The sequence below is a fragment of the Bombina bombina genome, chromosome 3 (genome assembly GCF_027579735.1).
Source record: "Bombina bombina isolate aBomBom1 chromosome 3, aBomBom1.pri, whole genome shotgun sequence".
In the NCBI taxonomy this organism is placed as follows: domain Eukaryota; kingdom Metazoa; phylum Chordata; class Amphibia; order Anura; family Bombinatoridae; genus Bombina; species Bombina bombina.
The window spans coordinates 654,138,021-654,165,055 of NC_069501.1; the positions used below are offsets into that span (position 1 = coordinate 654,138,021).

At 36.8% G+C, this 27,035-nt stretch overlaps 1 protein-coding gene across 1 annotated transcript in view; it reads left to right on the forward strand.

The window, feature by feature from the left end:
* Window positions 1-27,035, forward strand: part of DOC2B (double C2 domain beta) — a 1,640,761-nt gene that overhangs the window by 747,668 nt on the left and 866,058 nt on the right. Inside the window, exon 3 of the mRNA XM_053707380.1 lies at window positions 20,311-20,385. Coding sequence (XP_053563355.1) covers window positions 20,311-20,385 — 75 coding nt within the window. The remainder of the gene's footprint in view (window positions 1-20,310; window positions 20,386-27,035) is intronic.

Sequence of the window (27,035 nt, forward strand, 5' to 3'; positions counted from 1 at the left end):
TTGTTACTAACGACAATTCAAGAAAAGAGGTTAGAGCTGTGTAAACAACAAAGGTTATTCAATAAACTAAAGTGTCAGCAGCTTATAGGCCGCACAAACTTAGCTGAACATGAATTTTAAACAGTTATTAACAGTCCTCAACCTTCTCCGTCAAACTGGAGGAGGTAAAACTTTAACTTTGTCCCATCTCAGGGGTGATAGAACTGAAATGTCCCAATGGGTTCCTCATTCCAGGGGTACCGAATGTTGTAGACAGCAGAGTACTGTCTCTGGTATAAGATTTCAGTCCCCATATGGAGTCACAGGGAAAGAAAATGACACCACAGGTTACATAACTCTATTATTTCTTTATTCTTTTACAGTTAACTCTTGTCCATGTTGGTTGACTGGAGGTTCCCGGCAATGGCTGTGGTTGGTCTTCAGTTGGTATGGTTGGGGCCTCCAGCCCTAGTAGCTTGCAGGTAGGGGAGATATCCTCTATTTCATGGACTGTAAAGGTTTTATTATCTTTAAGGACATGCAGGGCGAAGGGGAAACCCCATCTGTACTTAATTTGATATTTTCGCAATAGGGAGGTTAGGGGTCGCAGAGAGCTTCGTCTTTGAAGGGTTCGAAAACTGAGGTCTTGAAAAAATTGTATGACATTTCCTTGAAATTTATAGGTTGGTTTATTCCTGGAGGCCTGAAGAATTTTCTCTTTGTCTTGGAAGAATGATAATTTTATGATTACATCTCTAGGGGTGCCTCTCCTTTAGGTCTTGCTTTTAGTGCTCTATGTGCTCTTTCGATGGCAAACTCTGAGTCTTCTGATTCCCCTGTTATGTTTCTAAACAGGTGTTGTAGATACGTATTGAGGTCAGGGTTAGTTATAGTTTCCGGGACTCCCTTAAGCCTAAGGTTGTTTCTGAGTGACCTATTCTCTAGGTCATCGACCTTGTCTTGTAGGCTGTTGATAGTTTGCTGCTGCGATTGTAAAGCCTGAGAAGACGCTTCCAGTTCATCTGTTACTGTATCTCTGTGTTCCTCCAAAGCTTCCAGTCTACCCCCCAAATCCGCTATGTCAGCCCGAATGTCGGTGAGGCTAGATGTGCCAGCAGTATGCATAGAGTCTACTTTTTCCCACAGTTTTTCGAAATTTGTTGCTATATCCTGTTTTGAAATGAGATCTTTGAGGTCTGCCTTTGTTACTGGAGTTGTCTCATTATGGGAAAGAGGGGTTGTTTCTATGTCTGAGTCTCCTTCAGCTTCCATAGTTGTTGGCTCTAGTGATTTAATATGTCTTGAAGGCTTAAAAAAGGTGCTTACATTTGATGGTTTATTTATCTTATCCCCTTAACAGGTTTTCTGGCGGACATAGTAACTGTCTGAGGTTAGATAGAAGAAGTGTGGCAGGTGTAGTATAGAGGTATAGCATTCAGCTAAGGAGAACCTTTTGGCTGGGAATAGTGTTTCACTGTAGTATATAAACTCTGCTGCCCAGGTTGCAAGTTACCCAGAATATGTAAAAAAAAAAAAAAGGTTGTAATGCCAGGGAATATTGTTATAATAAAATAACAGAAATGTCTTCCCATCTCCTTTATTTTTTGTAGTGTGAATAGAAGGGGTTATATTGCTGTTATCTCTTCTCAGCTTACTTCTGTGCTCTCATGGCGTTTTTTTATGTAATCCCTTCACAGAGTTTATATGGCTGAAGTTGGCCTTAGTTCCCTTGCAGGCTATGTGAACTTGTACATTAATATGTTATTAGAGCCTGCTGATATTGTGCATTCATTCAAAATTCCTGCATCCTATATATCCTCCTCTGCATATGTAGAAAGGAAATAACTTTAACATTTGGTCGCCATCCTGCTTATAATTGGTTGGTTTATATTGCGTGTCAAATTAAAGAATAAATGTCCATGCAGGATGGCCCCCTCGCTCCAGCCGTTATCTACCCTTTAGGGAGTGCTGCATATGTCATCCTGCCTGCTTTAACTATATTTTGGTTGTGGCCTACCTGTGTGGCGTCGTCGGCTCAGGCCGGTCTCACTGGGCCCACTTAAAGCTGTTACCTCCGCTTGTCCTCAGTGATCCTCGTCACCGGTTTCTTACCCCCTGCAATTTCGGGCTATAGCATTGTGTTTGGCGGTTGCTCAGCTCGCCATTGTCACTGCCCGGGCCAGCCTTTTCTTTTTCAGCGCGAATGTAACGCGCAGTTGTAAAAACTTACAGCAAGTTCAGCCACTCACAGTGTTCATTCGGTTGATAGCTTAGGTGACCAAGCACCTCTCATCAAGTTTTGGGACAGTCTGGTCCCGTAATATATCTAATTTGCTGACTTTTATGTCTTACAGCTCGGAGCTCACAGATTACACGTCCGTCTCTGAGCTCAGTCAGGCTCCGCCTCCTTATTTTTTTACTTTAAATGTACTATTGTGGCTTTTTTCAACCTCACAGCTATTATATCTTCAAATTAATTTAGCATATTATGCAAGCAAACCAACTTTGCATGCATTTTCTAAGCCATTACAATCCATTAGAAGAGCTTCAGTTTGAATTACTAAAACCTTTCACATTAAAAAAAGTCACAAACAAACAGAAGAAAAAAGTAACAAACATGCATATCCCTGGCTTTTCCCATGGGTTTTTACAGACTGACTTTCATGCAACCAAAAGACGAGAAAATCATAGCAACTAATTATTTCAATATTGATAATAACTGCTTATTGTATGTGAGTGAAGTGAAAAGAATACAAAAACCTCTGGTTACCACTCTGCATTATTCTGTAACAGAATGCAGTAAACCCCTATTTGAGATGCTATTTAATGAGCACAGATTAGGCCATTAATACTATTCAAATTATTAGTTACCGAACTGATTTTCACTGGATCTAATATATATGGGTGTATATATATATATATATATATATATATATATATATATATATATATATATATATACACATATGTTTAATCTCCATGCAAATAATTTCTTAGGCTTCTAAACTTAAAGCAGGATAATTTTTTGAAAGAAACCTTTTAATTTATTTGTCAAATTCAAGACAAGTCAGAATCTCTGAAATGTCATATCTCTCAGTAGACTGAATGTTTAATTTTCTAACCACCCCATTTGACAAGACACATTAACAATGAATGATATAAGTCTTATTTTGCAATTCTCACAGGTACTATCTAGATAATTAGTTTCAGTAAAGTGAAATTATGTTGTCTATTTAATAATACATAAGAGATTTAAAAAACTAGGTTACATAACTTATCAGCTTCTCTATACTAATACATAAAAATATGTAGCCTACAACTATATATGCTGCTGGTATCTCTAAAGGTTACAAGTATTAGCCTATAAGAATAAATCATATGGCAGGGAATAATCTACCAATATTCACTACAAACCAGATACTGCACACTTGTGAATGCATTTAAGATAATTGGGGCCAAAATGATGTTTATATAAAGCTTTCGTTTGTAAGTCATGAAATATTGAATATATTAAAATACATTTTGTATGGGTCCACTAAAGCTCATCCCTATGTTGCCATGTAGAAACCTGTGGATAAAACAGCATTCAATATTAGCAAAATATGCTGTTACAATTTCATTATCACATTCTTAGCAATATCTCTCTGTGTCATTTCTGTATATTCTAATAGTTCAGAATACTTTTTCTAAAAAAATATTTATCAAAGTCTATGAGAATTTTGTTGCTACATTTTTTGCCTTTTTACAAAGGATTGGAATTTAGGGGATTACAAGCCAAGCATGAAATTTATCAGCAGAGATAGATGACCTCTTCTGTTGTTTTCACTGGTATGTATATATAGTGTATATATAAATAGCTATTATGCCCTCTCCTTAGTATGCAGTCTGACATTTCTCACCGGAACCTCTGCTTCCATCTGTAACGTATAGAGGCATAGCCCCGGGGAATGCAGAGCTCAAAGGAGCAGAAAGAAGAGGTGAATTAAGATTTAAAAAGGGTGCAAAGTTTTTTGGAGCAAAATGGAGATATAAAAGGAAGATGTGAGAAGTAAAAGCCAATTTGGGGAAAAAAATCAGAGAGGGGAGAATAAAGAAAAACGTAGAATGGGGGAGTCAATATAAACAGCAACTACTATAATCTGCTACCCAAAAGTATTATTATATAAGCACTTGCTTGATTAACGTCGCCCCTTTCTGGAGTGAGAGAAGGGCCTGTCAATCACCCCAAAGAAATATGTTTGGAGTGTTTCATGTCCGCCACCTAATAGGTGGTGGAGAGGGTAAGAAGCAGTGGCCAGATGACCACTGCTTCTTACATTGTGGAAAGCAGGCTTGCATGTAAGAGTTTGCCCTAAAAGTGGTCAAAAGCAGCTGATTAGTACATAGAGTCCATTATGTTAAAGATTGAATAAACTTAGATGACAGAATGAGGTTATCAAAAGCAATATTGAGGCCAAAGGAAGCAGTAAGAAACAGAGAGGGGCAATGAGACAGGGAACAGTAATACAGTGTGGAAATAGAATAGAATAAATAATTTGGGAAAAGTAGGAAAGTGAAGGAAGCAAAAGGGAAAGAAACAAGGAAGAATAGATAGGTCATGACAGAGAGGAGGAAGAAGAACATATACAGTAAAAGATTGTTTATGGATAAAAATGCATGCAGATTAATTGAACTTACATACAAGCTACGCTAACCTTTCCTAATACCAGTTCCTCTCCTCCACTGCAATCCCCTGAACCCTCTTTACATGTAAGCCTAATAATCCAGCTGTTCGTGGATCACCTTCTTAAGAGCTGACTACAACAGTGCAACTCTTGGCAGGGCCCTCTACCATATAATTGTTTTGATGTATTCCCCCTTTGTTTACAGCGCTGCGGAATCTGTTGGCGCTCTACAAATAACCGATAATAATAATAATAATAATAATAATAACTGATAATAAAGAAAGTAAAAATAAGTTAAAATAAGAGGATAAAGTGGGAAATAGACAGAGAGGAGAAGGTCCCAGGTAATAAGATCCTCTGCTGAACCCCAAAAATGGATACCATAGTCAAAAAGGATGATTCTGAAGTAATCAATGATTCCAGACTAGTCAACAGAAGCCATCCGGAAGTATGCCCACAGGCTGAAATACGTAAGTGAGATGACTCTAGAGTCATTCCCTGGCTGTTCATGCTTGTAATCAGTAAGGTATTATGCTAATCATTCTGAAGTCATTTCCCATAATTTTTTACCTTAGCTGACGACTTTACAAGCCTGATGATGTCGGGTGATGTGCAAATGACTTCTAAAGTAGTTTGATGATCATCAAATGACTCCAGGATGGATTCTAAAGTAATCCTGCTTGTCTTGGGTAGATAGATATATTAGTGTATATATATATATATATATATATATATATTAGTCCTGCAATTATTGTAATGTTATCCCAATGTCTTACTTCTAATGTTTTGTTAATTGCCATGTGATGTTCAATCCATATCAATACTTGATATTATTCTTAAATGTACCCAAAAACAGTTTAATTACTTCAAATCTGCATCTCACCTTATATCACTCTCCCTCTTGCTCATACTAGCTGCTGGTGACATCTCCCCCAATCCTGGCCCCCAACAACTTCCTAGCCGTGCACATCCATGTGTACCTTTCCACAGACTCAGCAAATAAAACTCTGCTAACCTTATTTACATTCCTCTTGTATCTAAAGCCACTACCCCTTCACTTGTGCCCTCTGGAACTCTTGCTTTATTTGCAACAAGCTCACTTCTACTTCTATGACCTCTTTATCTCCCACTCCCTCAACCTTCTGGATCTCACAGAAACTTGTCTATCTCCTTTAGACACACTATCCACTGCTGCATTTTCATATGGCGGTATCCACTTCAGCCATACTCCTAGGTCTGCTAACAGACAAGGAAGGGGTGTAGGTATTTTACTTTCCTCTCATTGCACCTTTCAAAAAATACAACCCATCTCTTCCTTCACATTTTTCTCATTCGAAACCCACATGATTCACTTATTTGCTCTCTGTTAGCTCAAGATTTTGTCAGCCACTTCAATAACAAAATTGACTCCATCAGACACAAAATCAGCTCTCAACATGCTTCCAGCCTCTCACCCTTCAAAAGCTTGCAATTAACCAAAACCCACATAGCTATATATTTAGCTCTTTCGCCCCTGTTACTGAGGATAAGTTTCTGCACTTATACTGTGCTCTCACCTCACTACCTGCCCTCTTGACCCCATTCCCTAAGAGCTACTCCCCTCCCTCTCTTCTTCCCTTATACCTATACTCACACACATTTTCAACCTCTCCCTCAGCACTGGTATATTTTCCTTATCTCTAAAACATGCACTGGTCACACCTATCCTCAAAAAACCTTCTCTCGATCCAACCTTCCCTTCCAACTACCGCCCTATTTCCCTACTCCCTCTTGCCTCAAAGCTTCTTGAAAAGCTAGTATATGCACGCCTATCCCATTTCCTTACATTACACTCCCTCCTTGACCCACTGCACTCTGGATTTCACCCCATTAACTCTACAGAGACAGCAATAGTTGAGGTTTCTAACAACCTACTTACAGCAAAATCTAAAGGCCACTTCTGTCTGCTTATCCTCCTTGATCTGTCTGCAGCCTTTTACATTTGCGACACCGCCCTCTTATGGTTCTCTTCCTACCTGTCTAACCATACCTTTAGTGTAGTCTTCTCTGGGGCTTCCTCTGCCCCATTATCACTTTCTGTTGGGGTACCGCAAAGCTCTGTCCTCGGTCTCCTTCTCTTCTCAATTTACACGTCATCATTAGGTTCCCTAATAAAGTCCCATGAGTTTCTATATCATTTGTATGCCAACGACACTCAAATTTACATCTCTGCTCCAGACCTATCTCCTTCCTTGCTAACCTGTGTCACTAACTGTCATTCTCACATCTCTTCATGGATGCCCTCTCACTACCTTCAGCGAAATCTCTCCAAAACTGAGCTCCTTATTTTCCACCCTTCTTCTAAAATTTCCACCCCCATCTCTCTATAATAATTCCATTATTACCCCTACCCCGCATGCCAGATGTCTTGGGGTCACACTTGACTCAGATCTTTCTTTCAATCCTCACATTCAGGCTTTGGCTAAATCCTGTCGATTCCACCTTATAATTATCTCTAAAATTAGACATTTCCTTACAAAAGAAACAACTAAGATTTTAATTCACTCTCTCATGCTTTCCCACCTTGACTACTGCAACTCCATCCTCTCTGGTCTCCCTAGCTGCTGCCTAGCTCCTTTATAATCCATAATGAATGCATCTGCCAAGCTTATCTTCCTTACACGTCGCTCTTCATCTGCTGCACCTCTCTGCCAATCCCTTAACTGGCTTCCTCTTGCCTCTAGGATTAAACACAAAATTCTGACTCTGACATACAAAGCCCTCAACTGCACTGCTCCCCTATATCTCAGACCTTGTCTCCAGATTCTCTCCCTCCTGTCCCCTTCGCTCTGCTCACAACCTCCTACTCTCCTCCTCTTGTTACCTCCTCACATTCCCATTTACAGGACTTGTCTAGACTGGCTCCCATCTTGTGGAACTCTCTGCCTTGCTCCACAAGACTCTCCCCTAGTTTTGAAAGCTTCAAGCACTCCCTAAAGACTCTTCTGTTCAGGGATACATACAACCTAGACTAACCTTTCCTAATAACAGTTCCTCTCCTCCATTGCTATCCACCATGAACTCCCTTAGAATGTAAGCCTAAGAGCCCAACTGCTTGCAGAATACCTTCACAAGTGCTGGCTACAATAGTGCGACTCTCGGCAGGGCCCTCTACCCATTTGATCCCTATAATTGCTACCTTGTATATCGCCTATGTTTATAGCGCTGCGGAATCTGTTTGCGTTCTACAAATAACCGATAATAATAATAGATATATTTATATAGATGGATAGATAGATAGATACTTAAAATCAGTCCCAGAAATGACAGAAAATAAGCAAAATTCACTCAGAAATAAAACATCAGAAGTCTTTTACCGTAAATATATCAAAAATACTTAAAGACATTACCAAATAATAATGGCATTTCAGGCACTTAATTGCGACCTTTTAAAATGGGATCAGCAAATTAACAAACCACCTGCAGATAAGCCCCTATAAATATTCTACTATCTCTAATACCTGCAAGATTTTCCACACTGTGCACCTGACCCCAGTGACTGATATTATAAAGGTGTGACCAAATCCTTCACACAGTTGGTTGCTAGTTGCCAGGATACAACAACAAACAAACACATTGTCATGTATAGGCCCATGCAACAAAAGTCAAATTGCACTGCAAACACAATTGCAAAAACCACACGTATAATGAAGAAAAAATAGGCAACACGGCTGGTTATTCACTCTGCATATATAACATATAATAACTTAAAACTAAATAATTAAAAAATCCTATGACTAATGGCATTAAATGGATATTAAACAGTGCTTCTTCAGTAAAAATAAATATGTTAAATCAAAGTAAACCAAAAAATAAACAGATTGTGTGAAAAGCAGCTAACAACTTACTTGTTTTCTTGGATAATCAGCACTTCAGAAATTAAAAAAAAGAACCCAATATTATTTCAAAAACAATTAGATCAGCATAAAAAGGGTGATTATCCGCATTGACCAGTGTACTGTGAGTACAAAAGGTCCCTATCACTAACTCCAATGCCAAATGGCCTGTCTCGACTTTCACATTACTCCTGGTTAAATACTTAAAAAGGCTGGGTATCTCTGTGCTGCATCTACTATAAAAATCAATGAAAGGAGGGTTCAATTTGCCACTGCTATCCTCTATGATAATTTTTGTCCTTTGTTAGCCACCTTGGTTGCAGCACGGAGATACCCAGTCTTTTTAAGTAATTGACCAGGAGTACAGTGAAAGTCCAGACAGGCCGTTTGGCATTGGAGTTATTGATAGGGACCTTTTGTACTCACAGTACACTGGTCAATGGGGATATTCACCATTTTTGTGCTGATCTAATTGTTTTTGTCTATATGTCTTTTAATATTTTAATATGTCGGGTGTTTATTTTTATTGACCCAATAAAAGTTAAGTTTTAACGATTCCACGCCCTTCTTTATAGTGTAGATTGTTAGTGACACCCTCCTATACAATTGTGTTAGTGTGCCAAATAATGATTCTTTTTCTTTCCTTTATTATTTTTAGATAACTTTCCTTGCATTAGACAATGTTGATACATATGTCTATCCCTGAGGGACTTTTGGAGGGGTTACAAACTCTATTCCCTTTGTATTTATTCTAAAGGGTCTATACACAAATTTTAATATACCAACAGTAGTAGAAGGCACCAATTTAGTGTATATTGACAGCAATAATGTGAGGGAACACATTTTAAAATAATCCTACTTACATTTACCAATCTCAAAGGAAATGAGATGTGATAATGTTCCTCCCATAGAGCAAATGGACATTAAGTAAAGGAAAACTCTTTACTGATTATTTGTGGGAGTCCTTTGCACCCATAGATGCCAATTCATATTTTTGGGATTGGAATTTGCACACATTGCCAGATCATGTGCAGAAGACAACTTGCAGGTATTTGTTTTTACACATAATATTTAGCAGGAACTCCTGGTTGTTGGAATAACCAAAAGCACATAAATTAATATCAAATTGAATTTTTGCCCCTGAGGGATGCCCTCTCTGAGCAATATGCCTGCATAAGACCCCAGACTGAGGATCTTTATAATTCCAACCTTCCAAAAGGTATTTTGTTCCCTTCTGTTTTATCTGAAAATTGTATTTTTCCAATAAAGCACCATATAGGACCATTCTTTGATTAGGAGCAGCAAGGTTTGTGGACACATCTGCTCAACTGAGAAATTGAATATGGGGTACAGCAATACCTTGTTATGGCTTATTTGCTGGCCAAAGCAGCCCACATGGAGAATTACTAGTACCCTGGTGGGCCAGTCTGGCTTTGGCACAGGGTCTATGTATATGAAATAAATGCCTAACTACCACCTCCTCTCACCCCACAATCCTTTAAGGTTCTGTTTTTGTAAGTAAAGTGATCTCCCTGAAGTCAAATCGCCCATACTCAAAGTAATCAATTACACAGCTCAATAGATAGAGCTTGCACAATCCACTAAATGACTTTCTGCCTATGATTTTTAACTGAAATTTTAAATTAAATTTTAAACTCTTTAAAACAAACATTAACCATTACATTGCAGGACTGAAATCTTTTGTTTCAGCCATTTGTGTATTCTAAATGTTAGTCTAAAATTACATCTTTCTTCCTCATATCTCACTTGAAAGAGATTACCTGGTTGTTTTGCCTGTTCTCTTGTAGGATCAAACATGATTAATATTTAGGAGAAAAATATACAGAGGAAACGATTTTCTGTGCGGAAGCTCTTGATAAAAAAAAAGGCAACAGCAACATAATCAAAGTAGCATAATGACTGAGTATGACTGCCAAACATCCGTTTATTGCTGAATCTATTTCTAAAGCATTTATTGTTCCAATCTAAAAATCATTAGATTGTATTACTAAACTAAGCCATGGTTTGATGCTTTAAATGCAGCTTTATTTCTATAACAGGAGTTGTGTTTTACTGATTTGTTTAGTTAGCAATTTATTTAAATAGTAACTTGAAAAGTATTGTACATATTTTTGTTATTTTAAAAGCCATGCAAAAATAGCTTATTTTTGTTATCATATCAGTCTAATTGTTCAAAGCGGCAGATGCTGCTTTTGAGCCCTTACAGGGCAGGCTAGAACATGTGAACTTGCTTTTTATGATGTAAGACGCAGAGCTGCTTCTTACCCTCTATACCATCACTGAGGTAACCACCATAAAAAACTATAAACCATTCATTCAGTATGATTGACAGAACCCTCTCTTGTGCAATTCTTTACACAAAAGCAGGGGATGGCATTGCATAAGGACTTCTTTGTGGAGTGGTACATAAGTGCAGTGGGTATATAGTTCCAATGCCCATTCACCACAAAGGAGGATGTTCAGATTTCATGATTAGCAACTGTGTCTGTCCACTCCGCAGAGCTGCTTCTTACCCTCTATACCATCACTGAGGTAACCACCATAAAAAACTATAAACCATTCATTCAGTATGATTGACAGAACCCTCTCTTGCAATTCTTTACACAAAAGCAGGGGATGGCATTGCATAAGGACTTCTTTGTGGAGTGGTACATAAGTGCAGTGGGTATATAGTTCCAATGCCCATTCACCACAAAGTAGGATGTTCAGATTTCATGATTAGCAACTGTGTCTGTCCACTCCATTATTGAAGTATGATGTATAGTTAATATAGCACAAAATATTATTAAAAATACATATATTAAAAATATGTGTGATTATATAATATCTATCAAAATTATAACTAGATTAATATTAAAGACTGATATATGTTTTTACAATAAATATGTATCCCTATTTCTTCTGAAGGGTGATTATTAGTGAATTTATAAAACACTTGATTTTCATTTATATGATATACTGATTGCAACTAGTAAACCAAATAAGAAAATAAATTAACTACAAAAAATAAATTATCTGGGGAAAAAAGAGACACAACGAATGAAGACAGGAAAAAGAGATAGATAATCAGGCAAAATATGAGCAATGATCTACCTAGATATGTGCAATTGGCTTGTTTTACACACATGCTGATATATATCTGGAAATGTGGTGCCAGCATAAAATTGTGTTATATTGCACTGATACAGAAATACATGTATGCAAGTTCTCCATCTTCATTTATATGTTGTTTGAAGATAAAAATTGCTAATGTAATAAAGAGGTAGGTTGTCAGGCTTTTATTTAGAACACACATTACAGTCAAGTCAATAGTACCATAGTAGTCATAAACAGGTATTTAGGCTGCAAAAGGTTAAACTGTAGCAATTACCAGAAGACACAGTTGGATAAGCAAACAGTGTCATAAACAGATATTAAGACACAAGTAATGTAAAGCAGTAACCAATAATCAGGCCAGAGCAAACATAATTATATTTAGGTATTCATCCATAAGCAGTGTCATTATCTGAAGACAGGTCAAACCTTACATGAGCTGCAGATTCAGATGAAGTGCGGGTAATGTGGGAAACCTAGTGTGATAAATACATGTGGGATGATCTGTGACAAGGGTGACATTTCTGCCCAGCAAATAATATGTAAGAACTTCCATATCCATCTTAACGTCTAAGCATTCCTTTTCTATTGTAGCATACTGCTGTTCTTTGGGCAACAACTTCCTTGGGTGTTCCCTCATGTCTGGAATACAGTTCCAAGATCAAACCTTGAAGAATCTGCTTAATTTGTTGCCAAAATAATGTGCAACACAGTATTCCTCTGCCTTGCTGTGTCACTGTAACTAGGTGTTTTGCTTTGGTGAGGTGTATGATGGGAGCAGTCATATTGACTAATAAACCATAGATGTTAACTAACAATTCCAAATCAAATATACACGTAGCATTTTTCACCCCAAACTTTAACATGTGTTATCATGATTTTCCTGTATTTTGTAATTTTTCCATTCCCCAAGGAGCTGGAGTGTTTCCCATTAGATTCAGATCCCTGGTCCTCATACGTGCTGCACAGTGATTACTTGATCAGTGGAGAAGCTCTTTTATATCTGACCTTATCTGGTAATAGCAAAAGAGACAAGATAAATACTCAAGGCTTCTCAAGAGGTATGTTCCTGGACTGCTAAGTAAACTAAAATTATAATAACAAAATAAAAAAAAAAAAATTGTTTGTATGCAGAGCTTTTACAATGTAGTGATAATGGGACATATTTATTATATTGCGAGAGGACATGATCCGATATAGGGGATCATGTGCACTGCACATCGATAAATGCCCACAGCATGTGGTATTTAATTACCACATGCTGTGTTATAGGGGACAATTTATCAATGTCTGTCCGACATGATACGCTGTAGTGTATCATGTCTGACAGACATCGCTGAATGTCGACATCATATGCTGTCGGCATTTAACATTGCACAAGCAATTCACTAGAAATGCTTGTGCAATGCACCCCCTGTAGATTCGTGGCCAATAGGCCGCTAGCAGGGGATGTCAATCAGACCGATCATATAGGCTTGGGCGGATTGCAGACCACGGCCTCAGAGGCGGAGGACGAGTTATGGAGCAGCAGTCTTGAGACTCATAACTGCTGTTTCCGGCAAGCCTGAAGACCCGCGCAGGAAACAGGGGCATCAAGCTCCATTAGGAACTTGATAATTTGGCCCCATAGTCTTGACTTTTAACAACTACTCAGAGGAATAAGCTGTTGTATTTATTAAAAAAATACATTAGCTTTTTTATTTTTTAAATATTAAAAAACAAGTGTACAATTCTAGTAGCTATAAAGTAATGGGGCATCTTCATTTTGTAACCTAGGTTCCTATAGTTTTAAAAAGCTTTTCTCTTATTTTATCTAATTTGCTGAGGCCACTGATTGGTCTGGAATAATAGGGCTACCCCCGATATGTTCTTCCATAAATATACAGGTTGTCAAATAATTTTATGACATTAAGAAAGGAATGGAATTTTGAAACTGACAACAGAATGCATATATTTAATTCCAAAATTATTTTTGAATTGTTTAAAGGGTACTCATTTAAATGGATTAAAGTTAAAGGGACATGAAACACAAAATTTTTCTTTCATGATTCAGATAGAGAATACAATTTTAAACAACTTTCTAATTTACTTATATTATCTAATTTATTTAATTCTCTTAGTATCATTTGTTGAAGGAGTAGAAATGCACTAATGGTTTCTAACTGAACACATGGGTGAGCCAATCTCTCTAATGTTGAAATTTATGACGTAACATACTATCCTGCGATCTCAATCCGATGCAGATCGATACTTATGTCATTACAGATGTTCCGAATACACATTCGGATCTATTTGACACTTTTTCCCATTTATCAAATAGTTAGAAGGTACGCTTGCATCTTTTTCGACACAGCGTACCTGGTTTTCAATCTGCCACCCTTGAGGCGGATGCCATAGAAATCAATGGGAGTCTGAAAGCACCAAAGCGTATGTTCGATGCTGCCCGAGAAGGAAGCATATCCCATTGATTTCTATGGTAGAAAACAAGTTACGTTTACACCTACCACCCTAACATAAACCCTGAGTCTCAACACCCCTAATCTGCCGCCCCGAGATCACCACCACCTACATAATGCTATTAACCCCTAATCCGCCGTTTCCCGACACTGACACCACTAAATAAACTTATTAACCCCTAAACCTCTGGCCTCCCACGTCACCACCACAAACTAAGCCTATTAACCCCTAAACCGTCAGCCTCCCACATCGCAAAAACCTAAATTAAGCTATTAACCCCTAAACCTAACAACCCCTTAACTTTAAATTAAAATTACAACATCCCTATCTTAATATACATTAAAACTTACCTTTAGAATTAAAATAAACAATTTTTAAGCTATTAATTAACCTACCCTAACTATTATACTACAATTAAATTAAACTACCAATTAAATAAACTAAATTATATATTAAAAAACCTAACCCTACTAAAATTATTTAAATATAATTCTAAACATTATTAAAAGTACTACATTACAAAAACAAGCAAACACTAAGTTACAAAAAACAAACAAACACTAAATTACGAAAAAAAACATTATCTAATAGCCCTATCAAAATAAAAAAGCCCCCCCAAAATAATAAAAAACCCTAGCCTACAATAAACTACCCATGGCCCTTAAAATGGCCTTTTGTGGGGCATTGCCCTAAAGATATCAGCTCATTTACCTGGGAAAAAAAATACAAACACGCCCCCAACAGTAAAACCCACCACCCAACCAACCCCCCCAAATAAAAAAACTATATAAAATAACCTAAGCTACCCATTGCCCTGAAAAGTGCATTTGTATGGACACGGAGAATGTCCATCCTGAAGACATCCGGCGGGGAGCATTCTCTTCAGGCGGTCGCCGCACACTGGAACTTGAATGCAAGTGACGCAATCCAAGATGGCATCCCTTGCATTCCTATTAGCTGAAAAATTTGAATCAGCCAATAGGAATTAGGGCTGCTAAAATCCTATTGGCTATTTAAATCAGCCAATATGATTTAAGAAGCTCTCATTCTATTGGCTAATTCAAATTAGCCAATAGAATGAGAGCTGCTTAAATCCTATAATGTTGCATTATGAAATACTATAATATTGTGATTATAGTTAAAAAGAAGGTCTCCATTTTTTTCCCCAAAGAGTTTATTAGGAATCAATATATGTTAATAATAAGAGAAAGATTTACAGGTATATATACACATCTATTTTACAACAGTCCAAATAATTACTATAGGGCAACTTCTACTATAACCGCAATTTGTGCAACACTGCTAAAATAATCACAGGATTTTATCCAAGGAATATACTTAGACACATTCTCCAGTGTGTCCAAAACCAGCCATCCTTTCAGGAACAGGATAAGAAAGAGGGGAGATAGAGAGTGTTCCAGTTTTTTTATACCCCAATTCAATAGGGAGTGGTTTTTCAAATGCCACTCAAAGGCTATTGGGAGTATCCTACTAAGACAGACACTAGGCCAAAGAACTACTTGAATTTTCAATTTTAAAACCAGCTATGTGAATTGCCAGGTATAAAATCTGTGAGCTATATTTTAATATTCCAGTGATAAAATGTCACCACAATTGTGTTTAGGTTAAATCATCATTTTTTAGTTATTAAGGTTCTAAAAATCCATATCACATATGTAAATATGCCTGTTTAAATAATTCTCACGATGGAGTGAATGTCTCTAAGGATGTACATTTTTATATATTGGATTTCATGTAATTAGCTGTTTGTCTTTTTGATGTTTGCTTAGGAATAATTTAGTTACTATTGGTTTAAATTGTACAAACTGATAATAATAGTGACATCATGAAAGTAGGTGGGGCCAACAGGTACAAAAGGAAGCACCTGTACCACAGTAATTAGCCCTGACGAAGCCCCTGCTGATTGAAGCAACATGGGGTGAAACGTGCGTAGGCTAGCTCCTGATTATGCTGCACATTCTACTGCCAAGCCACCTATATACTTCTTGTACTTTATGCCCATGGAATCGCACATTGTAAGAGATACATTGGGGGAAGTTAAACCCTATGCCATTTTAAAAGCTTGTACCAGCCATTGTAAAAACCATTGGAACATTGGAACATCCATTGTAATAAGTGAGGAAAAAAAGTCGGTCTAAGAGGTGACGTCACACCTGACCCTGAAGGAGAAGCTGACGAAAAAGAAAAGCAGTTCTCAAGGGGAAACCGGTAATGGAGTGCCGATCAAGTACGTCCGGACACACTCACAAACCTGTACTGGGGTCCTCTTAACATCCAGCTGATCGTTGACCTTCGCTGACGTATAGCCAAATGCGTGCGTGCTGTGCTGGACTAAGCGTCTAAAGATACGGATTCCAGAGGAGTAATTAGAGGACACCTGTTTACGTAAGCTGTTTGTTCAATCCATGAAACTTCTGTTTCATTCTGATGGTTTTGGTTTTGTTAAAGGCAAATAGTAATAACTACAGCTACAATTTACCTATACACTGCATGCATCTCTCAACTTTCTGTTGCGTATACTCTGACATGTGACATACTCTGCAACATATTTTTGAGGACTTGTATTCTCAGATCATGTTTGTTACATTGAGGCATTGGGCTTGATTAGCCACATTTTGATGAACTTTACATCTGCCTTATGTTGCTAGTAGATAAGTTTGTTCAGCTTTGGGATATATGTGTTTATTTTTTATGTATACTGCTGTGTACATTATAATAGATTTCACTCACTGGTGCTAATAATGAATTTTAGCTATCTTGCATTTATATGAAGTTTTATATCGTTATATAGTGGCTGGCCAGCTTTGTGCACATATCTGGTTTTTAATGTGTGGATGTTTATATATTTAATTTTTCACTTAAAACGCAATTTCCCTCTGAATAGCGTTTGTTAACCTAATAAATTGGATTACCTTTGATAAAAAGAATGCTGTATCCCCTCACTTTTTTCAGGATTTGGAAAAATCCTGTCCTTTTTCTTTCTTATTATTTAATCAAATATATATATATATATATATATATATATATATATATATATATATATATATATATATATATATATATATATATATATATATATATATATATATATATACATATATATATATATCAGTGACGTGTGGTGTAGCCACCAATAAGCAAGCACTATCCAGGGTGCTGAACCTAAAATGGGCTGGCTCCTAAGCTTTATATTCCTTCTTTGTAAATAAAAATAGCAAGAGAACAAAGAAAAATTGGTAATAGGAGGAAATCAGAAATTTGCTTAGAATTGCCGACTCTATCTGAATCATTAAAGGGAAATTAAACCTCAAAATATTATTTCATGATTCAGATAGAGGATACAATTTTAAACAACATTCCAATTTATTTCTATTATCTAATTTGCTTCATTCTTTATATATCCTTTGTTGAAGAAATAGCAATGCACAAAGGCAAGCCAATCACACAATGCATCTATATGCAGCCACCAATCAGCAGCTACTGAGCCTATATAGATATGCTTTTCAGCAAAGGATATCAACAGAATGAAGTAAATTAGAAAGTTGTTTAAAATTGCTTGTTCTATCTGAATTATGAAAGAAAAAATTTGGGTTTTAAGATAAAGGTTTCTAACTTTAATGTAAAGGTAAAGCACAGATTTGACTAATTTAAGCATCCATCTACACATAAAGCTAAAAGTGCCTAAAGGAAAATAATCAGTTCATAGGTCATCATAATACATTATACAGATTAGCACAGAGAGTGTATATATTCCTGGGAAAAATTGATAAATTAAGTGCACATTTTGGCTTTTACATACCATGAAAATCCTTAATATATTTAAACTGATACATGTAAAGGGACCAATATATTTCCTCTACAGAGAAGCAAAATCTACACCACCCCAAAAAAACAAAATTACAAATAATTACGTAACATGGTTTAAAAAAATCTACAACAGGCAGGCAAAGAAAGAAAAAAGTTGCTTACAGAAAAAAAAAGAAAATAAATGCTCTGTACTCTTCCTGGCTAGCATTCTACATTCTAGCTCTTCAGTGAAGGTTGTGAACTTGCAACTAAAGGGCAATGACCTGTTAATTTTAACATGATAATGAACAGAGCCTTTTTGTGGTTGAGTAAACAGCAGTGTTAATAAGAGTGGTATTTACACACTACTACAAATTAAATATCTCAAATAAAACAGTCTAAGAGGTAAAAACAGGAGGAAGAAAGCACTTGACTGGCTGTTATGTACACTGTTGGCAGGCAGGCTGCAATTAAGACCCCTCATAACTTTCCTATCTGACATACCCAGGTAAAGGGCATACAAATTGGCACCAGAGCCTATATAGCCTTATATTTTGATGATTCCTCCCTTATAGTAGATATATTGCTATTATTTGTGTAAATAAAACGTTCATATTTGTATTAAGTTACATTAACAGGTGGGTTAGGGGATATTTGTTCTTTTTTTAAAATTTGATAGGCTGCTTTAATAACTTGCATTGCTTTAATTGTTTGTTTTTTATTTTGATTTTGGTATTATATTTTGAGCTTTGCTATCCAGAGTTAGTAAACACCCGCTTAAAAAAAAATCTAACACAATAGCTGGAGATAAGATGAAGAGGAGGTTCTTAATAATCAGGAAGGAATTCCAAAATATTTCTATTACTTTTAAATGTGGTTGTAAAGTGATCCATTGAAGGACAACGTTTTTACCACCTTCAGAATCAATTGTACTGTCACAAACAGCTTCTTATAAGATATAGATGATCACTAGTTATAGTCTGCAGCAGAGAAGTGACACATGGTTTACACAATAGAGTACCATAATCGTTCATTTAAATGTCAAATCTGCTATTTTGAAATCTAACAGTCAACCTAAAGCTCCAGAAGCCATACGATATGCAGACATGCTCCTGCCAGCATAAATCAATGTACTAACTACTAAGCAGTCTTGTATAGGATACATACTCATAGAAAAGGCAGCAGCAGTTCCAGCCAGTACCGACGGAGCTTAGTAACTGATAACACAAATGACAGAGTGGACTGTCTGGATGGAGCCCTTCCTGACCTGCAGATGCCGAGAGGATGCCGGGAGGAACTTGCCTGCAGCTATTCAAGACAGGTGGCCAGTGGAAGAAACACTGGGAATATACACAGCATGTACAAATTCACGTGCTGTGCACATTCCCTGTGTTTCTTCCTCTGGCCACCTGTCTTTACAGTGCAATATGCATCATATTTAGGTATCATGATGTGGATCTACTTACATGCTGCATGCAGGACACACTCAGTATCTAAGGTGTTCCTGACATTGCAACTCTGCCCATCTACTACATTGCTCAGAAGCCTGCACGGTATAGACCACTCTCACAGGCAGCAGGGGCAATACGTTTTAAATTAAAGTACTAACTTGAGCCATCGTGCACATTAAAATTACCCCACGTGAGGACTCGGCACTCGGCAGCAGCTCCCTCCTGCTTCACAAGTGTTACCGCCAATGCCCGTATCAGTCCGACATCACTCACGTTGTCCACTCCCGGCACACCTCCCCGGGAGCGCTGACAACTGATTGGCTGAGCATTAACTTCATCATAGAAGCGGTTTGGAGAACCGCCTCTATTGGAGTGTTGTATGTGCCCAGTGAAATACCACTAGGTGGCGCTAGCTCATAGTGAGCCAGCAACACTATGAAGCATCCATGTTGCGCAATCAATGGAGGGCAGCTGAATGGCTCACTGCCTCCTAATTGCGCAACATGGATGATGGATAAGGATTCTGGGATGATTAGGATCGCATCTGGTGCTGCTAGCTGAGGGGGTGGGGGGCGTACATGGGGGGCGTGGTCAGAAACATTTAATGCAGAAAAACACACTTTTTTTTAAATAATCATTAAAAACTTTTCTTTTTTATGGTTTGACAGGGCTGCCTCCCCTGCCTCCTATTACTGCACGTCACTATATATATATACTGTTTATACACATATTATGGAGAGTAGCAGTATTTTTTGTTTTATTGGTTGATATCTTTTAATCTGAACTACCTATTCCATAATATTGCTTTCATTGTCAAATATTACTTTGTTGTTATTTTGTAATTAAAATAATTGTTTCTTCTTAATGGAAAAAGCTGGAAAACGCTTCTTCAATCAATTAACTGAAATCTTTTCTGACAGCATAAGAAGAAGTTTTATTACTTTTTTCTACATTCTATTTTAGGGCCTAAAGCCAATGGACCACAATGGGCTTGCTGATCCATATGTGAAATTACACCTACTCCCTGGTGCTAGTAAGGTAAGATTGTCTTTTAACATTTTTTTATTATTATTATTATCGTGTTATATTTGCTTCTGCACAAATCATAATTATATAATTACAAAGACTATTTATTAATGAGAAAATATACTGAAAGAAAAAAATCCAATGTAGAGTAAAGAGTTTAAGAAAAATCTAATAGCTAGATTACTAGTTTTGCGTTATGAGGGGGGCGGTGCTAACTTGCACGTTATTGTCACCGCTCACTTACCTACAGCGCTGGTATTACAGGTTTTCATAAACCTGGCGTTATTAGGCAAGAAGTGAACGTAGAGCAAACTTGTGCTCCATACCGCACTCCAATACCAGCTCTGCTTAAGTCAGAGGTGAGCTGGTTGTACGTGCTCGTGCACGATTTCCTCGTAGACATCAATGGGGAGAGCCGGCTGAAAAAAGCCTAACATCCTGCAATAAAGCAGCGTAATGCTCCGTAACGCAGCCCCATTGATTCCTATGGAGAAACTTAATTTATATTTACACCTGACACACTAACATGAACCCCGAGTCTAAACACCCCTAATCTTACACTTATTAACCCCTAATCTGCTGCCCCCGACATCGCAGACACCTACATTATATTTATTAACCCCTAATCTGCCACTCCGGACATCGCCGAAACCTATATTAAACTTATTAACCCCTAATCTGCTGCCCCCAACATCACCGACACCTGCATTATATTTATTAACCCCATATCTCCCGCTCCCAATGTCGCCGCAACCTACCTACACTTATTAACCACTAATCTGCTGCTCCGGTCATTGCCGCCACTATAATAAACATAATAACCCCTAAACCGCTGCAATCCCGCATCGCAAACACTAGTTAAATATTATTAACCCTTAATCTGCCGCCCCCAATGTCACCGCCACTATACTAAATTTATTAACCCCTAAACCTAAAAGTCTAACCCTAAAACCCCCTAACTTAAATATAATTAAAATAAATCTAAATAAAAAATCCTATCATTATCTAAATAATTCCTATTTAATTAAAACTAAATACTTATCTGTAAAATAAACCCTAAGCTAGCTACAATATAACTAATAGTTAAATTGTAGCTAGCTTAGGTTTTATTTTTATTTTACAGGCAAGTTTGTATTTATTTTAACTAGGTAGAATAGTTATTAAATAGCTATTAACTATTTACTAGCAACCTAGCTAAAATAAATACAAATTTACCTGTAAAATAAAACCTAACCTGAGTTACACTAACACCTAACATTACACAACAATTAAATAAATTACCTAAATTACAAAAAAAACAAACACTAAATTACACAAAATAAAAAACAAATTATCAGATATTTAAACTAATTATACCTAATCTAATAGCCCTATCAAAATAAAAAAGCCCCCCCAAAATAAAAAAAACCCTAGCCTAAACTAAACTACCAATAGCCCTTAATAGTGCCTTTTGCGGGGCATTGCCCCAAAGAAATCAGCTCTTTTACCTGTAAAAAAAAATACAAACAACCCCCCCAACAGTAAAAACCACCACCCACACAACCAACCCCCCAAATAAAATACTAACTAAAAAAAATAAGTTCCCCATTGCCCTGAAAAGGGCATTTGGATGGGCATTGCCCTTAAAAGGGCATTTAGCTCTATTGCTGCCCAAACCCTAATCTAAAACTAAAACCCACCCAATAAACCCTTAAAGAACCTAACACTTACCCCTGAAGATCCACTTACAGTTTTGAAGAGCCGACATTCATAATCAACGAAGCCGGAAGAAGTCCTCAGCGAAGCGGCAAGAAGTCATCAACGAAGCCGGGAGAAGTCTTCATCCAAGCCGGCAGAAGTGGTCCTCCACACGGGCAGAAGTCTTCATCCAGACGGCATCTTCTATCTTCATCCATCCAGAGCGGAGCGGCTCCATCTTCAAGACATCCGGCGCGGAGCATCCTCTTCTTTCGACTTCTTCTTCCCGAATGAATGTTCCTTTAAATGACATCATCCAAGATGGCATCCCTTGAATTCCGATTGGCTGATAGAATTCTATCAGCCCATTGGAATTAAAAGTGAAAAATTCCTATTGGCTGATGCAATCAGCCAATAAGATTAAGCTTCAATTCTATTGGCTGATCCAATCAGCCAATAGGATTGAGCTCACATTCTATTGACTGTTCCAATCAGCTAATAGAATGCAAGCTCAATCCTATTGGCTGATTGCATCAGCCAATAGGAATTTTTCACCTTTAATTCCGATTGGCTGATATAATTCTATCAGCCAATCGGAATTCAAGGGACGCCATCTTGGGTGACGTCATTTAAAGGAACATTCATTCGGCAAGAAGACGTCGAAAAGAAGAGGATGCTCCGCGCCAAATGTCTTGAAGATGGAGCCGCTCCGCGCCGGATGGATGAAGATAGAAAATGCCGTCTGGATGAAGACTTCTGCCCGTCTGGAGGACCACTTCTGCCGGCTTGGATGAAGACTTCTCCCGGCTTTGTTGAGGACTTCTTGCCGTTTCGCTGAGGACTTCTCCCGACTTCGTTGAGGATGGATGTCGGTTCTTCAAAACTGTAAGTGGATCTTCAGAGGTTAGTGTTAGTTTTTTTTAAGGGTTTATAAGGTAGGTTTTAGTTTAAGATTAGGGTTTGGTCAGCAATAGAGCTAAATGCCCTTTTAAGGGCAATGCCCATCCAAATGCCCTTTTCAGGGCAATGGGGAGCTTAGGTTTTTTTAGTTAGGATTTTATTTGGGGGGTTGGATGTGTGGGTGGTGGGTTTTACTGTTGGGGGGGTTGTTTGTATTTTTTTTTACAGGTAAAAGAGCTGATTTCTTTGGGGCAATGCACCGCAAAAGGCCCTTTTAAGGGCTATTGGTAGTTTAGTTTAGGCTAGGGTTTTTTTTTATTTTGGGGTGGCTTTTTTATTTTATAGGGCTATTAGATTAGGTATAATTAGTTTAAATATCTGATCATTTGTTTTTTATTTTGTGTAATTTAGTGTTTTTTTCTTTTGCAATTTAGGTAATTGCATTTAATTTATGTTATTTATTTAATTGTTGCGTAATGTTAGGTGTTAGTAACTCAGGTTAGGTTTTATTTTACAGGTAAATTTGTATTTATTTTAGCTAGGTAGTTAGTAAATAGTTAATAACTATTTAGTAACTAGTCTACCTAGTTAAAATAAATACAAACTTGCCTGTGAAATAAAAATAAAACATAAGCTAGCTAGAAATGTAACTATTAGTTATATTGTAGCTAGCTTAGGGTTTATTTTACAAATAAGTATTTAGTTTTAAATAGGAATTATTTAGGTAATGATAGGAATTTTTATTCAGATTTTTTTTAATTATATTTAAGTTAGGGTTAGGGTTAGACTTAGGTTTAGGGGTTAATAACTTTAGTATAGTGGCGGCGATGTTGGGGGCGGCAGATTAGGGGTTAATAACTGTAATGTAGGTTGTGGCGATGTTAGGGGCGGCAGATTAGGGTTAATAATATTTAACTAGTTTTTGCGAGGCGGGATTGTGTCAGTTTAGGGGTTAATATGTTTATTCTAGTGGCGGCGATGTCGGGAGCGGCAGATTAGGGGTTAATAATTTTATTTTAGTGTTTGCGATGCGGGAGGGCCTCAGTTTAGGGGTTAAAAGGTAGTTTATGGGTGTTAGTGTACTTTTTAACACTTTATTTATGGGTTTTATGCTACGTCTTTGTAGCGTAAAACTCATAACTACTGACTTTAGATTGCGTTACGAATCTTGCGGGATAGGCTGTACCTCTTACTTTTTGGCCTAAAAAAAAAAGCTTTTAAAACCGGCGCTATGGAAGTCCCATTGAAAAAAGACTTTATGCAGATTGCGTAAGTTAATTTGTGGTATGGCCAAAAAAGTGTGCAGGACAGCTGTACCTACAAGACTCGTAATAGCAGCAGTAGTGAAAAAGCAGCGTTATGAGCCTTAACGCTGCTTTTTTACTCATAACGCAAAACTCATAGTCTAGCCGATAGTTTTTAACTTTCTAATCACTACTGCAAGGTTCCTCTATATTTTATCCTGAGAAACTGTTTATCTTGCTATGCAGGTTTTTGATGTGAAGGAGAGATGCCTACATAACAATATAAAGCTAAAAAAAAAAAGAAAGAAAAGGTTTTCTGTGATTTCTCTACTTTTCTTAATCAAACTTTTCTCACTTAAAGAAAGGTTGCATGTCTTGTTAATTTCTTTTGTTGGGTTTTTCCATGCATGCACATGTATATATGTGTGTGTGTATGTATATATATATATATATATATATATATATATATATATATATATATATATATATATATATATATATCACCAAACAGACAAGCACTCTAGAATCCAGTGAACAATTCGCCCAGGGTGCAACAGAAAGTATGCAAATATTCCGAAAGAGTGCACTCCCCAGAACTTTTAACACAATTTTTTCTTCAAATGACATTTGAAGAATAAATTGTTTTAAAAGTCCTGGTGAGTGCACTCTTTCTGGATTATATATATATATATATATATATATATATATATATATATATATATATATATATATATATATATATATATATATATATATATATCTCAAATATTTTATGCTCACCATCCTGAAGTTATTATCAGATGTAATCCTCAATCCAGATAAAGGAAAAAAACACACCAAAAATAAACAATCCAGTGTTTATATTTTTTTTTAAGTCATATGTAATCCACGTTCCAGATGAAGGAACCCCCCCCCCTAAAGAAAAAATCCAGTGTTAAAAAAACTCAGCGAAAAAAACACGGATCCTCTTTTTTTTCTTCATTAGTTGTACATCCCAACGAACCTGTAGAAAAAAGAAAAACATGTTAAAAAGCAAAAAGGCCCAAAAAAATCAAACACCAAAAAAAAACAAGTGTCCTCTTCTTTTCTTAATCAGTTGTTTATCCAATAGATCTGGGCGATAAAAAAAACATAAAAAAAGGCCCCCAAAAAATCCACGAAGGGCCACAAGGTTCTTGGCAGCATCAGCAGTGGTGCTCCCGGTCAATGGTGAAAGCAGTGGTCCTCCCCATCGCCTCCCCTTAAGGAACCTTCACTAGGGAGCACCACTGCTGTCATCATTGATATGGAAGTCCACTGCTGAAGCAGCCAAGATTACAACTGGCACCTCATTGATTTTTTTGGGGGCATTTTTGTTTTTTTTATGCTTTTTTCATTACCTGGATCCATTGGATGTGCAACTTATGAAGAAAAGAAGAGGACCCGTGGTTTTACTTTTTGGCCTTTGATATTTTTGGGCCTTTTTGCTTTTTTATGTTTTTTTTCCTTCTTCTTCTTCAGAATCGTGGGGCTGTACAACTGATGAAGAAAAGGATCCATGGATTTTTGCGGGTCCTTAATTGTTTTTTTTCGCCATTATTATTTATTTATTTATATTTTAATTAATTACCTCGTATTGGATTACAACAGATGAAGACTTCAGGATGGTGAGTATGAAGGTTTTTATTTTAACGCTGTAAGTTTTTTTGGGGTGAATTTGTTTGCTAGGTTTATTTGGTGATTGCTTTTGTGGCTAGTTTTTTTTTGCTAGTGTTTGTTTGTGGCTAAGTTCGTTGATGGTCCTTATTTTTGGTAGATTTTTTGTGTGTTTTTTATTTGTAGGTTTTTTGGTAATGTATTTTGTGTTTTTTAAATTACTTTGTTTTACTGCTGTTTGTTTTTTGTGCTTTTTTAAATTTTATTTATTGGTGTTAGGTTAGTTTAGGGGTTAATAGTGTAGGTTGTAATGGGGTTAATGGGGCATGTAAGTGAGAGTTGTCATGTTGTAACTTAGGTTACCTTCTTTGCTGTGACTAATTAGGGACGGTTATAAATAGGTCACTAGAGTATGCAGCCATTGGCTGTGTGGAATATAACAGTGTTCTGCACTCCAATTTCTAACAGGAACTGAAAAGCTCACAATTTCAAAATGGAATAACAGGAAAATGGGACAAAATAAATAATGAAAGTATATGGCAGAGTTGTTTTGATATATACAAATTATCATTTTATATTACCATCTCAAAGTGTTTAATGCCCTTTTAATAATTGTTTCTAAAGTATGGAGTATTAAGTAATAGATATATAATTTTTCAAGAGCAAGCACTGAACTCCCAAATACTTTGTGTTTGCTATAGCTGTTTTACTCTTATCCACGGCTTGACATTTAAACATTTATACAAGTGTGACGATCAACAATGCTTTCTAGGCATACTGCATATCTTCATTTTTTTATAATTTGTAAATCCTATCCCCTTTTTATGTGTATTCAAGTTTATTACTTTTTTCATATACCTTAAGGAGAGCAACTGTAATTCTTAGTTAAGATAAAAAAATCCAAAATATATTATAGTTTTGGATTACCATTTTTTGGAAATTATATTTTTTATCTTATTGAATTATTTTGGATTTACTGGCATTGGTGCACACATTTATAAACATCCCCATAGTGTTAGGAAATTTATTACTTTTTAAATGGAATTTTAACATACAGTGATAACTGAAAGATATCTAGACCTTTTTGGAATCCTCATATGTTGTGGTTTTAAATTCCAGAATTTTAATGCACAAAGAGTGACAAGCAAAAGAGTCAACTTAGACCGTGTCATTTGAAATATTAAAGGAGTCTCAAAACACAATATT